Source organism: Diadema setosum, chromosome 21 (genome assembly GCF_964275005.1).
Source record: "Diadema setosum chromosome 21, eeDiaSeto1, whole genome shotgun sequence".
In the NCBI taxonomy this organism is placed as follows: domain Eukaryota; kingdom Metazoa; phylum Echinodermata; class Echinoidea; order Diadematoida; family Diadematidae; genus Diadema; species Diadema setosum.
Genome location: NC_092705.1, coordinates 28,715,937 through 28,734,117, shown reverse-complemented (window position 1 = coordinate 28,734,117; position 18,181 = coordinate 28,715,937). Strand labels below are relative to the sequence as shown.

The window sequence follows — 18,181 nt, the reverse complement described above, 5'->3', positions numbered from 1 at the left end:
TAGTCAAACACTTTGTGCTCACCCTTGACTTGGACAGGGGGAGGGGGTAGTAGATCATGAAGCATATAGAGAAGTGTTCTATTTTCTAAATTCATTTACACAGAGATAATAATGACTTCTTGCAAGGTGTCTTTGAGATATACAATGAATGAAACATTTGATATGATGCTTGTACTTTTGATAGGATTTGTGTGCCTAATTGTAATTTCTTCTCGTACAAGACTTCCAGTATGAGCCCGAAGACACAGTGTCTTTAGAAAGTAGTGTGCTGGAACACACCTCTGGAACACCCGGAGTAGGTTTTTTCACTTGTAAAAACACTCTCGCATCCAGAGTAGACACAGACGTTCCAACACAACACTCAGCCAGGGGGGTCTGTTTTATGAAGTTTATTAACTTAAAACATGAGTCAGTGGTGTGGCAGCAGGTGGAATTAAAAAAAAAATGTATATCAGCTGTGAACATTCTAGTCAAGTTGTTAAAGACAAATTGTTCAAATTCAAGTTGTGAATTGGGTGTAAGATGAGCATTGTCCATTCTGATAGTGTGGAGATTCCAACTGATAAAGTTTTAAGATAATTGCAAACTTTTTTGTGACGGGGGTCTCAGTAAGGAAAGCACCATACCAACAGGCTCACTGCTTCTCTTTTGACTATTTAAAGAAAACAAACAAACAAAATGCTTTGCTCAAATGCGATGACATACTTAACAAGTCACATTAATTTTTCTTTTAAAAGACAGTGCTTATATTATGGGTGTGAATTGGGTGTGAGATGATCATAGTCCGTTCTGATTTAACTTTGATTACCTTTTGCAGGTTACTCTTCTTTTGCTGATGGATCCAGACCGGCTACCTCTGGCCCTAATCACATTGTCCTGCCCCCAGGAACCGTTCTCCCGAAAAGTAAGTTAAATTTTCCATGGGGAACTTCAGACAGAACCCCTTTGTTAGCAAATTGTGGAATGGAGGTTTTAAAGTGTATCAACCTATTGAGGCTGAAATTTGTGACTCATCTGACTACAGGATTTTTGTAAAACAGAAATTAAGTAGATGAATAAAGAATTAGATACCAGCATTAATGTATTTTCATGAATCTGAATGCTGGAATGGACATGTCGTGTCTTTATATCAACAAGATAGATTCATGAGTTGCAATGTATATGCTGAGACTTGTATGGATGTAATATCCCTGGTATGTATCTCGTGGTATTACAAAAAAGCAACCCAAACAGTAAAGATAAAGGTATTATGTCAAGGTAGCTCACATTTGTAAAATTTCATTCTGAAATTGAGTCATATACAGAGCAGTCTTTCCTACTTGAGAATAAAGCAACATTACCAAAATGTCATTGTTTGTTTTTGTTTTTTATTATAGAATGCCCCATCTCATAGCTTTAAAGTAACATTTAGATAGTAATATCTCTCCTGTCCTTTGTTAAATTATGCTCAAACCTTCGCATAGTTCGTGCTGTATTCACTGTCACTGTATTCCTTAGAAATAATTCTGTCCATTTTTGTGATAAATCCTTCCTCCCTTTCTTTCAAACCACCCAACCCAACCACAGCCACCCCAGATCTCCAAAGCCTGGAGGAGCAAGCCAAGTCCCGCAGTGCGGCCGCTGCCTCTTCCGCTTCCCCCTTCACCAGCAATCCAGCCTCTTTTCTGAGTGCTCTCACCAGTAGTGTCAGGCACACATCGTCCCACTCTACAGCAGGCTCGGGATCAGGGTCAGGGTCAAAGGTCACTGTGAGGTCATCCAGCAGCACCGCCAGCACCGGCAGCACCATCACTGGCGGTGCCTCCTCTTCCGCCATGAAGATCACCTTCAGCAAGATGTCCACTGGGACCACTCTGACCACCACACAGGCAGGACAGAAGGTGCATCCGCAGATCCCTGACCTCCATGATGAACTCACACCACATCTTTAAGAATCTACAGCACGCTTAAAGGGATGGCATAGTTTTGGTTCAAATGGGACTTCAGGTTTCCAACTTTTTTTGTGAGATAATGAGAACCCTCTCTTGAAATACTTGAGCATTCATTTTTAAGAGGAATTCAAAACTTGTTTGATGAAAATTGGTTTTGAAATTGGTGAAATATTAAAAAACAAAGAGGTCCTAATAAAAGGTAGGACCCACCTTTTATTAGGACCACTTTGTTTTACTTTGTTTTTGGATATCTCGGCCATTTCAAAACAGGTGTTCTTTAGAAATCCTCTTAGAATTGTATGCTTTCTAATATTTCAAAATTGGCTTCTAATTGTCTTGCAAAAAGTTAAAATCTGGACCCCCATCTCGACCAAAACTATACCATCCCTTTAATGTGTAAAATGCGCATATGCGTATATACTCATGTATTCAACCAGACATACTCCCACACACACATCATACATTTTGCCTGTATAGGTAGACTGATATTCTATAAAGGGCACAATGCAGGGCACTACAAATCCACTTGCCTGCTTGCCCTGTGCAACTCAAACTCAACATTTTGCAAGTAACATGATAGGGCTCTTACCAATCAATTGTGTAGGAACCATGCCCAAGGCAAGTGAAGGAAATATTTTTTGAAAAACCCTGCAATATATACAAACATCATATCAGGTGGGAATATTTAGTCTGAGGTTATCAGCAATAAAACCCTCATTGATAGGTCTCGGTGCATGGTACTCCTTCAACGCTTTAACCTTGATCCAAGTGATGCATCAATTTACCTGTTAGTCTAAGCAAACAGTATATTAGAACTGTTAACTGATGAGAACTTTAATAGGATTAGAGGAATGGGTTTGTGTCATTTATGTTGTAAGAGTTTACCCTTCCAAGATTGTCTCATACAGCATTTCCTTTAAAGTCCTCAAAATAGTACTGAACAAAATGATACGATTCACATGTTCAATTCAGCGAAAGCCAAAAGGTCAGTATTCTTACACCTCCAAATGTGTGGGCATAATTGAACATACCATGTTTTCACATTTTTCTGCTTCCCTGTACCTAATCTTGTTTCATATAAATTTTCAAGTATTCTCCACATTCACTCCCCCTGTTTCATCAGGTAATCATAGTTTCGAGTGCCAACTCCACCAGCCAATCACAGACCTTGTCCTCGGATGCCGTTCTCCACCGGTCTCACAGCTTGCCACCCTCCAGTAAGGTCTCCATGGCAACTGCATCTGAGAGTCAAGCAATATCCTCCAGCCATCCCTTAAGCCTTGAAGGTATGAGTAGTTTGAGGGGATGCAGATGGGGAATAGCATCTGAGAGATTTTCAAAACTTTAATGGTGTGGCAGTTGGAATTCTCTCTGTAATTATTCCAACTTGCAATGCAAAATATTAACTCTGCTCTAGTTAAAGTCCCCAATTCCTACATCTGTTTTGCGATATAATTCCCGGCTGGAACTTGTTCAATAAAGAGTTAATCTACAGTGTTGTGGTCTCTTTTGACAAGCTCACTAAAATACAGTTTGATGTGTACCTTCTTCTACTTTAGGTTGAATTAGATTTCCTCACAAATAAGATGCAGTGGGTTTAATCAGGTATATATCTCCCATTAATCGTACAAATATCCGAAGCTATCAAAGACAGAGGTGTTTAACATGTAAAAACTGACTCCCAATGCTAAAACATTCAATTTTCACCCTTTGACAATGCTTCCATAAACTACTCTTTGACAGAAGCTATGCCTGGGATCAGCACGTCGGGTCAACCGGCTGTGAAGCACCACCGATCAAAAAGTGGCTCCAAGCAGAAAGTGCCGAAGCCCGCCACGGTCGTTTCGCGGACCGAAGGTTCAGCCTTGAGCACCAGTACGTCCGTCACCGGCACCGGCGGTAGCGGTGTTGTTCCGACTGTGATTGGGGCTAGTGGGAAGAGGACCTCCCAAAGCTCTCAGCGACCAGAACCTGGTAGGTATCACCTATTCACTGACTTTCCTCTAGCATTGAAGATCATGATTTATGCTTTCTACATCCCATGATTCAAAGAGGTTGAAGTAGGAGAGGTGTCAAACAGATGCATGTAACCATTTGGTTTGTCCATGGTGGCTGAAATGTGACTGTCATGGCTGCCAGGAACATGGTGCTAATGCAGCATACAATAAAACCTATAATATTCTCCCCGCCCCCCCCCCCCCCCAGAAAAAACACCACAAAACACAGAAACACAAACACAAAAACAAAGACAAACATGCACACTTTTATTTTCATGTTAGTTTCGTGTTGCACAAAATTCATATAGGTGTTCACTCTGCAAAAATGCCATCTTTTACAGTATGCCTATTGCACAGAGCAGTTTGGATGTACATTTGCCTGGTGCAGTTTGCTGTTTGTGTGTAGTAAATACTACTGTGGCTCATGTGTGAGTGCCATGTTTTTAGCAGTCTGGCAGACACTGTTGACAGGAAGTGAAATTTGAGAAGCCGTAAACTTGCAGGCAGTGTGTTGTGAAAAATTGTATTATGGATCAAAAGCGTGTTTGATGAGTACAAGGCTTAGAGTATAATGGGGTTGTGGCCCCTTGCATTGCTTTCAATAGGATCATGATGTGATATAGGATCATGTGATTCTCCAGGGATAACAAGTTTGTTATTGAGAAGAGTGTATTGAGAAATACACGTAGCTCCCATTTTTTTTCATGCTGAAAGTCAAATGTGTTTTGATTTGTTTGAAATACCCATTCTGAACTAACATCAATATGCCATTGTGTTTTACTTATAAATTGGGGAACAACTTTCTTAGAATATCGAGAATGATCTGTAAAGTACATTTTTTTTTATAGCTTTATGATGCCGACTTTATAGAAGAAAAAAGATAAGTCAAATTTAAATGAAGAGTTGGAAAGTAAAAAATGAAAGCAAAAAAAAGGAAATAAACAAGTTAAAATCTGAAAAATAAAGATGAAGAAGAAAACTTGGATAGAATCAAGGGCTTCTGAGAGATTATTAAAACTGTCTGTCTCCATTGTCAGGGATGAAGCTAATCACACAAACAGTGGCCAGCAGCGGTGGGCGGATGCCTTCAAAAGCCTACCAGGTATCCTCCACCACAGCATCATCCCCGACCGTCAGAACCACCACCATAGCTCTTCCGGCGTCGAAGACCTCGGTGTCAGCAGGTAAGGGCATGAAGATGCACTGAATCGTGATGACTGCATGGTTGCAAGGCCTTGAGTAGTGTTGTGTGTAGTGGAGTGTAGAATCTGGATGGAGTGTATTGCCAGGTTCGGTGTAGTGCCCAAGGGCAGTGTAGTACACAGTGCATTGCAGGGTGTGGTGCTTTGGATCATGTAGTGTAGTGTAGTGCAGTGTAGTGTAGTGTAGTTTAGTGTAGTGTAGTGTAATGCAGTGTAGTGTAATGTAGTGTAGTAAAGTATAATGTGGTGCAGTTAACGTCACAATGTAAGACCTGTTTCTATGTAGTTTGTGTTGTACAGTAGTGTAATGACTGGTGCAGTATATTGCGAGGTACAATATAATGCTCAAGGTGTTGCATTACATTGCACAATGTCGTGCAAAGTGCCAGGAAATGTGGTATAGTGTAGTGTCGGGTAAGCATAGCTTTCTCATGCAGTATCTTGTGTAGCAATGTGTAACTTTTCAAGTGGTGTCTTCTATGTAAATATCTCCTGATTGTGAGAGGTGTGTTATCCACACATACTTATACAGCTATTGATGTTGCCATTTTTGTCACAGGGTCGTCATCTCCGATAATGGGGGTGAGGAACCTGGTCTCCACGACGGGTCCAAGGATAGTGACAGTGCCTAGTCCTATCACCGGCCGGTCCCCGCCAACAATGAGCAACGTTATCACATTATCTCCCATGGCGCTGCAGAAATCCGGAGCCAAGTCCACCACAACTACAGGTACCCTGGTTTTCCCAGAGACTCCAACCTCAAGCATCTCTTAAACTGGAGATTATCTTGCCTATGCCCTCTAGTGAAGTTGAGATGCTGATTGTGTGGACATGTTCAAATATTATGTGCACACAGCACACTTCACAATCCAGAATATGAGGTCCCTTGCTGCTTGGGCCCAGCTGTAGAGTTATAGATGCTCTCTGGTGATATCTTTGCTTTATTCTCTAACATATATGACTTAACAAAATGATTTTTTGATCCACTGATCCACTGATAAAGAGCATGAATGTTTTTATTTTGTGTGATTTTTAAAAGAAATATTTTGAGGAGGTATTTGGGGAGGAGAAAGCTAAATCATATTAAAGTGGAAGAAAATATGACTGAAACTGAAAACATACAGCTAGAGCAGAAAAAATTCAAACTCGAGCAGGAGAACGGAAGATTTGGGGAAATATGGCCTTGAAATGAGAGCTCTCCTGCCAAAAGAGCGAGAATTGGAGTCTCTGTTTACCATCAAACAGCCAAAGTATTCTAACATTCACAGTATTTGATAAATCTTCACATTTGTTGCTCATTTACAACAATTTGAATCCATCACAACAACCCCGCCATAATTTTTCTTTTCACTTGTAATTTTAAGTGTATAACACTGTGTTGCCTTAAGAAGTTTGTGTTTACATTTTCAAAGTCACTGAATGGCGATGGCAGTGTGCCAAAAGGTGAAACTTCTACACTCAATCCAGTACAAAAGAAAAATGAACTGACTTCACATCATTTATATTCTTCCCAAAGTAAAGCATGCTGTCTGCAATTGGTTCAGTGAGTGCAGGATGTGGGGAAGTTAGTGTGTATATCACTTGTTCCTGACTCTTGCTCACATTAGGGAGTTTTCGCTACACGACGCAGCCGGTAGTTGAGTGTGCCGTGTGCAAAATCTGCTTCTGCGCACGATCAAATCCGAGAAATGCCCGTCCTGGGGAAAACGAGTACGGTACTCGGCCAAAATAGCGTTCAGTCCCGATGCTGGGCAGTTGAGTGAGCCAGCCAGCCAGCCAGCCAATCAGCGATCTTGTCCCCACGCCTCCGTCCTATTAAGGAAAGCAAAACTGCTTAGATATGGGGACAGGAGTCTGAGTACGGGGACTGTCACAGCTGATTGCTTCCGCGTATTCTCGATCTTCCCGTCGTGTAGCGAAAACTCCCTAATAATACCATAGATGACGCGGGGTAGCAAACAACCTTTCATGTTATCCTCACTGTTTATGTCATTTTCTTTGTTGGAAATATGGAATTGTGAGATGACAGTATAATGAAAACAACATGAAGACAACCATAATCTGGACAAATGTGGCATCTGTTCACTTTTTGCAGTTGTCGTCACCAAGCCAGGGACGGTGCCGGGGAAGACGAACGTGATCGTCGTCCAGAAATCGCAGGTCAAATCCAAGACCATCAGCTCATCCAGGTCAACAGCTCCCGGAATCATGGTGAGATACTGTAAAACCAGACATTTTTGTGTGCATTGTGATTTACCGAATTTTGCAAGGGCAGAGATTCACGGAATCATAGTGCAAGCAAAAGTTTTCGTCTACACTCTGTGCATTGAATGCCAGTGACAATACATGAAACTTTTATGCTGCGAAAAAAGGCTGTCGGCTTCAGTTTGAGAAAATTTCATGCCACAACAATTTCATGCTTTACAGTAAGATGCATGAGGCTCTCAAAAAAAAAGAAGAAGCAAACAAGACATGTTTTGAAGTCAATATTGACAGGTGCCTCGAGAAAGATGTGACCTTGGGTAAACGCTTTCAAAATACCAAAATCTTTGTTAGGGTTAAAACCTCTGTCTAGTGGCCACCTCTCTATAACAGGCACTTTTTTTTTTTTGGTCTCCCTTGGGTAGCCACTATAGACAGGTTTGACCATAATTTGATGCACCACGCGCTACCCCGGGGTATCGTAGTAACCCGGGGTACCACGTTGTGTAGCGCCCTCTCACGTTCACTCGAGTACAACCGCAGAGTTACTGCGTTACGTATGCGCACTGTACTGACCCGTGGTACTGTGCGATACTCAGTATAGCGCTTCATGCACTGACTACACGCACTATTATAATAGCCCGCTAGCTGTGCCAAAGTTACGATCTCGTAGACGTAGTTTCGATCCCGTAATTTTGTAAGCTTTGTGCACTTTGTGCCGAACAAAATATCCTTTCGCAATTAGGATCAAGCTGCAAAAATGCCAGCAGGTGATGGGGGCTATGCCGCACTGAAAGGAAAGGGCCGGAAAAGAAGGAAAATTTCCAGAGAGGAGAGGCTGGAAAACGCGAGGCTTCGCGCCACTCGGAAGTTGGGGAAGGAAGGGGCCGCCGATGTTCTGGAGGTGTTTCAGAAGGCCAGTGACGCCGGGGATAAGGCGGAGGCAGATGGCATTATTATGACCCTGCTGGCTCAGGGATTAATTGAGAAAACTACAGGATGAAGAGGGTTTTTTTTTTACAAGAACAATGGCCATAATTGAATGTTGAAGAATTAATCACACACAAAAAAATTAATTTCCCACTTTTTGGTAACCCAGGGTACAGCCCTAAAAAAAAAAAAATAATTGAACAAAATGGCCGATTTTTTTCTGGTACCCCAGGGTACCATTTATGTCATCATTTGTTGAAAAGCATATTAATCACATCTCCAGACAGATCAGTAACATAACTTGCTGATCTCAAGATACAGAAGAATGATGAATTAATGAACAAAAACCTTTTGTCTCCATTCCAGACAATCACAACTTCCATCCTGACCCGCCCCAAGATCGCCATGACGATGACCAGCGGTAACCCAGGCGTGGTGCCACTACCATCCACGTCCCTCGGTAGTCCTTCGCCGTCCATACGCTTCCCATCCCCTTCCGTCTCCTCCCAGAAGATGGTACGAGGCCCCTCCCCCGTGGGTGCCGGGACTGCAGTGAGTGGGACCTTGAGTCGTGGGCGGAGCCCCACCAGTCCACTGAGTGTCGGACAAGTGATCGGATCCAAAGGGCAGGTGAGGCATTGTAGATCATATAAACATAGTAAAGCTTCATATTTTACTGTATGCAAACACAAAATTATGGCTTAAACTGCTCGAGCTGAATTTCAGAGAATTTATGACTATCTATAAATTCATACCTCAGTATTTTCACATAGAATACAGATCTGCAAAAAATGAGAAAATATGGTTTTGAAATGAAAAATGTTTCTTTACAAATTTGATTTGATATGTTTGATAGCTGCAAAATTCCAATTTTCTGAACAAAATATCTTTATTTCTATTTGGCTTCAGAGTGTGTTGTGTACAATTGGTGTTTGTTTGGTGTTTGGTGTTGTGTTTTGTCTCCAGAGTTTGGCATTCTATATAATCGTTCTCATTGAAAATTATGCAGGGAGAAACTATAAGAGCTGACAGGAACTTCTGACAATTATGAATTACCCAAAAAATAAGTATAACACAGCTTTCCAGTATAGGTTGGAATGAGAATTTGCATAATTGGAACAGTACCCGACGAGGCATTCAATAATACTATTAAGGACAATGCCATAATTACTGCTCACACACTACATGCCTGATTAGGGACATGTGTATAATACGACAGTTGCAATCATGGCAAGTTACTGTAATTGCAGTCATTACAATATGGCACAAACTTGAATGCTCACAGGTAAATCATGTCTGCAGACCTGCCGTCATAGTATCCGTGAATATTTCGCTGTACAGTTGTTCCTGACCTCATATCGCAATGTGCTCCTGGACCTAAGTGAAGGCCTCAAAGTAAAGACCAATGCTGTAACCAGTGTACTACAACTCCTCTTCCCTTTGCAGGTGATGGTGCGACCCAAGTCGCCCATCGCCCAGACCATCGCCACACTGTCAGCCCCCCGCAGTCCTCTCCCCACGAATCCGGAGATGCAGGCAAAGATCAAAAGTCACAGGCGGTCTTCCTCCAAATCGCCACCGGGTCAGAGTTCGCAGAAGCTCGTGGAGAGCCTCGCTGGTGGAGTGGTGCGAAGTGCGATCGGTGGACCAGGTATGTCACATTGAACGTCCTGCCACGAGGCATCTCCATGAATATAGTAGCATTAATTGCTATTTTTCCCCAAGTCCTCCTCAGTTCCCCTGTAGTTTCTCCCATAGTTTCTCCCATAGTTTCTCCCATAGTTTCATCCATTTGTGCTAAGTTGTGTCCACCAAGCACATGTGTCAAAATACACAGATTACAGCACAACGAATAGCCCAATTGGTTTATATCTTGGGTGAATGAGATAACTAATTCCTCACAACTGATAGAATTATCTATCAATGCCTTTAATTAATCCATTCTAGAGTTGTGATGATAAGTCTTGAATTGCTCTGTAAATGATGTAGATTGATCAAACACTAGGAGGAAGACATATTTTTTATTGACTGCTGAGTATCAATTGATGATTTCACTTCCGTGATCTGCAGAAGCTGCCAAGATGGCTGGTCGAGAGTCGTCGCTCATCTTTCAGACTGGAAGCAAGCCTAACACGGAGTGGATTGAGTATGATGGGTCGCCTCCAGCCAGCCAGTCAGCATCGTCCGCCATCAAGGCTCTGCTGGAGTTCAAAAGTCAAGCACCTCCTGCTCCAGCGTCAGGTGACTCCATGTTTGTCTGTTTTTTGTTTTTGTTTTTGTTTTTTTTCTGAATTTGTAAAGAATCTTTTCAGCCTTAATTTGTTCTGCGTTTTTAATGTGTATTTGCCTTTTCATGTTTAGCCCATTGAGAACAGGCTGATATTGCTACTACACACATTTCCCATAGACACCTGCCCGAGTATACTTGGAATTGTCTTCAACGGGTTAAGGTAACCTTGATATGTGTAATAAAATCAAACAGCAATCAGAATTAAAGTTATGACAAATTTAAGGTTTCAAATGTTTTCACAAAACAGTGATCAAATCTGGGACCACTGATGTAAATCACATATGATAATAGTTACACAAACTCATAACTGCTCACATGATTTGATTTTAAATTATGAATTATTATGAGGTATTCATGCATGAAACGAATGCACACCCTTGCTTGAAAGAAGATGTATTGGTCAAATCTGGAATCAGTTACGGGATAGAGCTTGAAATGATCCATTGAAAAGTGAACACACTGTCTTGTGAATTCTATTGCAGTCAAACAAGTTTCCATCCCTGGAGTCATCCCGGGCATGATGCCCTCAGCTGTCCGGCACCTTTCAACTGTTGCCACGACAACCACCACCAGCACTGCAGCAGGAGGACAGCCAAAGGAACCAACCAAGAACCCTTCCATAGTCACCGTGGAGGTGCAGGGGGGATCGGCGGAGCGCCTGGAATTCTCCACCGACCAGCTCTCCAGCGTTGTGGACCAGTTTGAGCAGTTCTTGGAGAGCGAGGAAAAGGAGGAGAAGAAGGAGGGAAAAGATTCGGACAGCGAGCTGAGACGGAGGCTGATGGCACCAAGCATTGCCTCAACGTCCAAAGAGAAGGCAGTGACGGTGCCAAAGGTCAGTTCTCCTCCATTCAAGCTGGAGGGAGCCAAGGAGGTTAAGGGGGGCGTGGCTGATCCCAAGGTGGAGCACACTGGGGTGGATCCGTTCGAGTTTGTGGAGGAGGGAGTGTCAACAAAGGAGCCAACGCCCATGAGGAAAGCCACCCACAAGCAGGAGCCGCCTAGGTCGGCTGCAACTGAGGCCAAAGAGCCATCGGAACAGGTCTCAACAGAGGGTGCTAAAGCTGAGGTGCAACAGGTAAGACCCCTTCATAACATTCTATTTGTATTCTATAAAGTATGGTGTACTTGGCAGGTATTTTTACCAGTGTGATGGAATATGCAAATGGACACCGTGCCCCCAGCTCTCAAAGCTACCCCACACCACAAGTTTCCAATGTTCTCAGGTGAGAGTCTGCAAGAATGCATGGAAGGTGAACTTGCAATACTCGGGTGAGCGCGAGACCACCGGGGATCTTGTTTCGGATCCAGAGTTGGTCAGTTGTGTCACAGAAAGTCGTGTAGTGTGCAGTGGCCTTAAATAAGAGAAACAGTGTTGTGTCCATGGCGTGGTCAATCAAATGCTGTATATATGCCATATATTTAGCAAGTCTAAATTTTCACGAATCGGGACCTTTGGAAGATTTCGTGAGTAGTTTAATTTGTGATCAGTTGTGTACAGTACAAGAAATTTATGCATGCATGTCACATTCATGTCGGGATCAGAGTCAATATTTGTCACAGTTTTTTGAATTCGCAAATAGCACCCGACTTGCAAAATTTGTGAAAATAAGAACCTCGAGAAATATTTGGCATATAAAGTGGTTTGCGCATAAATGAATGTTTACTATTCATATACATGGACCTTGTTTTGCCCCTCAGTTTAAATCTTTTATTTTTGTATACAACTTAGATATGTTACACCCTTGTAAAGGGAAAACCTGTTGCCAAAAAAAGATGTCTTGAACAGGCTTTGTGTGTGACTTTCTTGACACAGGCACCAGCTGTATCTCTTGTGACCCAGGGTCCCGGGGCGGGGCCCCTGGCCAGCGTTGTCATGGAGTCCTCCTCCAGCTTTGACATCACCCAGATGAATCTGGAGGACCTGTCCTGTCAGAGGATGCAGGAGGAGGAAGAGGAGGAGGAGGAAGGGGAAGCGGAGGAGGAAGGGGAGGAGAAGAGGGAGGATGACCCCGGCAGCTCCGGCGAGATGCTGTCCTTCCAGGGTGAGTCCGTTCAGTGGATGAATGAATTGAGCGGATGAATTCCATGACAAAACTTGCAGTGACGGATCCAGGAAGGAGTGCACTGGGCACTCACCCCCCCCCCTTGCCTTTATTTTTGCTTGAAATAAAAGAAAAAGAAAAAAATGGGGAGGGGTGCGTGCGCCCCCCTTTAAGTTTGTAAAGGCGCCCCCTCTTAAAAGGGCATTGTACCGGTTTTCTATTTTTTTTAATATGTTGTTCTTTTAATTCTAAAACACCCAGCAGTGCAAACAGAATCAAAATTTCATAACGATTAAGTCCGTAATTTAATGTTAAAAATGGAACTTTTTAGGTGAGAATTATGCTAATGAGCTGACGAGCCCGAAGGTTATGATGTCACAGGTGCTCTCACTATTACTGATTACAAGTGCCCGCATACGCGTGCGTTAATTCGTATCGAGTAGCAGACGACGCTTAGGCCTAATTTAGCTAGCAGGCGGCGCTTGTGTACTGTTCTATCTATGTAGATATCTCAAATTTCACTGAACCAAATCGCACCAAAATTACAGGATATACTTCATAGCATATTTCAAAGTATTCTCTTATATTTGAATGAAATCAGTAATCGAGAAGTATCAATATTGACGTCGACTTTCAAGTCGTCACTCAAAAAAAACTCACTCTTCGCGAGAGATCTTGGTGAACGCAAGATGCACAATCTAGAACTGAAGTTAGCCGACTAGTACTGTGCGAACGGGGAATTTACGCGAGAACTAAACTCAAAAGTGTAATGATTTTTGCGACTTGTGTGATATAGGAACTACATTTTTCATTCAACTTACCACAAATAATTTGTAAATTTATTTATTGCCCCCGATTACTTGAAAGATTTGTCTCATGATATTAAATGGCTAACTTCAGTCTGTGCATGCGCAGCAGGTAGGTAGGGCCTGGCCGCAATCACTCGTGTTCTAGTCGTAGATCTAGAGCAGATTATTTTTAGCGACGCCGACAGGAAAGTCGACATCTACACTTACGCTTCCCGACATGTGATTTGTTTCCACTTAACATGAGCTGTTGGATATGAATCATAAAGTATTTCCTGTGAGTTTGGTGCCATTTGGCAAGGTGAATTTTGAGATATCTACATGGATACGGAAGTACGCTAGCACTATACCTACACCAGCGCTGGGATTGCGAAGCGGCGACACTGTGTTAGAATCTACGTGGTCAGGCCACTCTTCCGAGATATGGGTCCTGTAGTAGGCCTACTGAAACAAACTGTTAGATCTAACATTATAGTCCTTGGTGTAAATAACACCACTATGAGATTTATCTCGACTACAAAACATTGGAAATCCATAAAGCAGATACCTTACCTGAAAAATCCAGCACAGGAACAACAGTGCCTGCAGGACAAGGGTCCAGATCTAGATCTGGAGTCTGGACTTTCGTCTGGACTTTCTTCAAGTTCTGGCAGCAGGGGTATGTAACGTTACGCTGTGCCTTATTAGCGCTGTGCACATAGGGCCTAACAAACGTTACAGCTGCAATGTCGACGGTGAGTGGGTGTAGGGCCTACTCATCAAAACTTGGACTGCCACGTAGAACCTACTCCTTGACTGCTCAGTAGTCCTAGTCCTAGTTCTAGTATTTCAGAGTCTATGTGTACTGGGTACCGTTTTCATCTTACTAAGCGTAAATCGTGCGTGCCGTTGAAGAGAGTCTATCTACATTTGGATTTAGATTCACTCAGCCCTCATTTACGTTAGATAGTTTGAACTTACTGGCGAACCATCGCTCGATCATGATCATCAATGCGTAACGTTACTTACACACAGTCTTCTATGAGCAGCACGTTCGGATAACGATGCCAATTTCATTTTGCATATCTGGAATTTCCCCACAAGTTTTATCTAAATAAAAAGCTGTTGAAGAGATTGCTTTTAAAGATTAATAGATATTGTTTAACATGTTTATTATAGCTCCATATTGCAATTATACTCAATAACAGCTTTTGCAGTACTTCGTGTGAGATTTCATCAGTAAATTGGCATTATGTAGTTTGTCTTGCTAATGTCGGAGTTGTGCACCAAGAGCACCTGTGACGTAGGCCAAATAGTGTGGATCGTTCCATGGCTTGCTCGTTTTCACTTTTTTCAAAAAATCATTACAGGCTTATCCTGGGTTTTAGAATCCTCTCTTTCCAGTAGTAGGCATCAAAAAATGTAGATTAGAATTATCAGACAATAAGAAAATGTCAGAACAGTTTTCTTTTAACAGAATTCCTGGATCCTCCCCTGACTTGTGTGTGTGTGTCTGTCTGTAAGCAGGGTTTGACATCAGATATTATACCCCCAAATTTATGCATTCCCACCAAAGACCGATATCTCTATTTCCCTTTTATATCCCACAACCCACCGTAAAATGACTTTTGTGGAATCCAAGAAATAGCGCAACCTATTAAGAAACCAAGGACGTCCATTTTGCGGACACATCTACAGTCAATTAGAAAGGCCCGGGGCCACTAAAAATCGATGTGGGGCCACCAACTGTCAAAAAGCGTATGTTTTGGTGGCCCAATTTGGCAACCCAAGATTCAAATTGATTGCCATATTTCCTTTTATTTAGCACTACTGTACTTTTTTTTTTCCATGAGCCACCAACATTTCAAATTCAGTGATTTTAGTGCCCCGAATGGGCCACCAGAGGAATAAGTTAGTGTCTAGCCCTGCTGACAGTGTCATTAAATGGTGACCTCTCCGGATATGATAGGCCCATTCTCGTTGCGAAATTTGGCATCAGTGAAAGTCACAATGTTTAGGCTTTCCATTCACACTGCAGCAAAAAAAAAAAAAAAGAAAAAGAAAGAAAAGAAAAGAAAGAAAAGAAACAGTATTAGATCATATTCAAAAGTTTGGTCACCCCGATGCATGCACGTAGTTTGGCAGAGCAATCTGTTGTACACAGCTAAAGCTACCAAGTAACAATAGCCTTGATGGCTAGCTGTTTGTTATGTGTGTCGCCCTGGGGAAGAATGCAAACATGGAGTGAAGGTCACATGATATGAGCCGCAATATTTCCCTTTTGCATGTTTTCTCTTTGCATGCTGTCACTGCAAACTTCATAGGAAGTTCTAACAACATATAAATTGCTCCGGTCTGTGATTTTCCTGGTGCTGTGTTGGTTGGCCTGTGGCACAGCTGCCCTGCAACTTCCCACAAAATGTCAGGATTTATCTTCCGATGTGAATTGTTGCAGTTTGAACAGCCCTCCTTTCTAATTGACTGTAGATGTGTCCGCAAAATGGACGTCCTTGGTTTCTTAATAGGTTGCGCTATTTCTTGGATTCCACAAAAGTCATTTTACGGTGGGTTGTGGGATATAAAAGGGAAATAGAGATATCGGTCTTTGGTGGGAATGCATAAATTTGGGGGTATAATATCTGATGCCCCCCTGTTCCACTCTTTCAGCAGCAGACACACAACAGTGGTTAAATTCGCAATCGTGAAGTACAGTAATGAATGTTTAAAGAACTGTAAGCATGCACATCACACTCATGTCAGAATGACAGTCAATATTTGGCACGTCGTTAGATTTGCGAATACCACCCGACTTGCGAATATCATGAAAATAAAAACCTCGCAAAATATTCGGCATATACAGTAATTCTTGTAGACAAGGAAGGTATATAAGTGAATATACGGTTGTACATCTGCTTCATTTTTGACAGTATTTGTGAGCAAAAAGTCATACTCTTGAGCCTAGCTGCGAGACCAAGGCAAAATGATCGACTGAGTACTGAGATGTATTCTTTTGAGTTTGGTGTTACTCTTTCGCGGCTGAATGCATTGCATTCAATATATTTAAACCACATGTATGTAGCAGGTACTAGCCTTTTCATGATTACTCGTGTGGGGGCGCTGTGGCATAGTGAACAAGACTCCCAACTCCCAATCGAAGGACCCGAGTTCAAATTGACCCCCCCCCCCCCCCCAGTAAAAACTTGGTCTCAAATAGCCCAGTTAGAATAGGGTTAAGAGGCTATTAGAAGACCTCCTTCTTCTTCTTCTTCTTCTTCTTGTTTTTTCTTCTTTTTTTTTTTTTTTTTTCTTCTTCTTCTTCTTCTTCTTCTTCTTCTTCTTCTTATTATTATTATTATTATTATTGTATCATTATCATATGCCATTGTTATGTGTATGTGTGTGTCTTTTTTCAATCCAATAAAGCCATTTTTTAAGGTCTGTGATGGGTTTTGATTTTGAAATGAAATAATATTATTCAATGGGTTGTCTAGACACCCACTGAAATGCTAGAGGGCATAGATAGACATCAAAGACGTCAGTGCGATTGTGTCTGTCTGTCTGCGCATTGTGTGTGTCTGTCTGCCTGTGCATTGTGCATTGTGCATTTTGTGTCTGTGTCTTTGTGTTTGGGTCATACGTTACGGTTTGCCTGTATACGTTTGTGTTGATGTTGACATATTGCGAAGTGCTAGCCAAGATAAGAAAAAAAAAAAATTTGAAGCCAAGACAAGAAAAAAAAAAATTGAAGTCAGTCTGACAAAGGGATGATGTATTACACAAAGAGGGGTTTTCCCCCCAATTGTCCCAACAGTCTTCAGTTGGCAACTGACCGCTCCTGTGCGCCACCTATACAAGTGGGGGTCTGGGGGGACCAGTTGTTCTTCAAATTATTGCATATATCACTTTTCAGCAAAACTCCCTAGGGCCAGTAACTCAAGATTCCATCAACACTTTACACAAGCATATCGCCAGTAGTAAATGACAGATTATCAAACCACATACTGATTTTCAGTGAAATGAGAGATTGTTACTGTGAGCAGTGTGATGCTGTTTTAAAATTCATTTATACCCCAGCCACACATAGTGTGAAGGGGGTATATCGTTGCTTGGGTGACAAGACCTCGTATCTGCAATTTTGGTGAAAATGACTTTTTTGCATTAATGGTCAGATAATCACGTATGTGATGTACTGTCCAAATCCTAGATGTCTTACCCCAAAAATGAAGCCACCACGGCATGTCAAAGGAATGTCTATCCCATTGGATACAGTGCGTTGGCTGCTATGTTTTTATGCTCTCCTGAACATTTGACATTTTGTACATACGAGGTCTTGTCGCCCCAGCAACGATATAGGAATCACCGCGATGTTGGTCGGGGGGCGGGCGGTCAGTTGGGCGGGCGATCGGGCGGGCGATCGGTCGGTCTGTTGCAAAATCTTGCGTCGCGAACTCCTCCTACAGTTTTGAAGCAATTTAAATGAAACTTAGGGTAAATGAAATAATAAACCATGTGGCTATGGTCAAGCGCACCGGAACACTTCTGGTTTTGGGGGGGCAAAATGTCAACGGGGGCACATTTATGTGCGATGTGAGATCTTCGGCACGGGAGCGAAGCGAGGGGGGGGGGGGTGGAAAAGGGGATACCCCCCCCCCCATACTGTAGGGAGCTTTTGTAAAACAGGGTACAAAAGTCGCGTTTATAGACCATTTAAAAGCAAATTTCTAAGGAATTAAACATAGTGAAAAATAATCAGTGCGAAGGGCTGTGATTATTACATACGGGAGTACAGTTGAACCTCC

General features: G+C 42.3%; 1 protein-coding gene across 1 annotated transcript in view; it reads left to right on the top strand.

Moving 5' to 3' along the window:
- LOC140244459 (uncharacterized) overlaps positions 1-18,181 on the top strand; it is a 178,986-nt gene that overhangs the window by 822 nt on the left and 159,983 nt on the right. The window contains exons 3-14 of the mRNA XM_072324097.1: positions 818-904; positions 1,567-1,880; positions 3,055-3,217; positions 3,675-3,905; positions 4,966-5,118; positions 5,690-5,860; positions 7,226-7,341; positions 8,629-8,892; positions 9,709-9,895; positions 10,336-10,503; positions 11,035-11,630; positions 12,369-12,597. Coding sequence (XP_072180198.1) covers positions 818-904; positions 1,567-1,880; positions 3,055-3,217; positions 3,675-3,905; positions 4,966-5,118; positions 5,690-5,860; positions 7,226-7,341; positions 8,629-8,892; positions 9,709-9,895; positions 10,336-10,503; positions 11,035-11,630; positions 12,369-12,597 — 2,679 coding nt within the window. The remainder of the gene's footprint in view (positions 1-817; positions 905-1,566; positions 1,881-3,054; positions 3,218-3,674; positions 3,906-4,965; positions 5,119-5,689; positions 5,861-7,225; positions 7,342-8,628; positions 8,893-9,708; positions 9,896-10,335; positions 10,504-11,034; positions 11,631-12,368; positions 12,598-18,181) is intronic.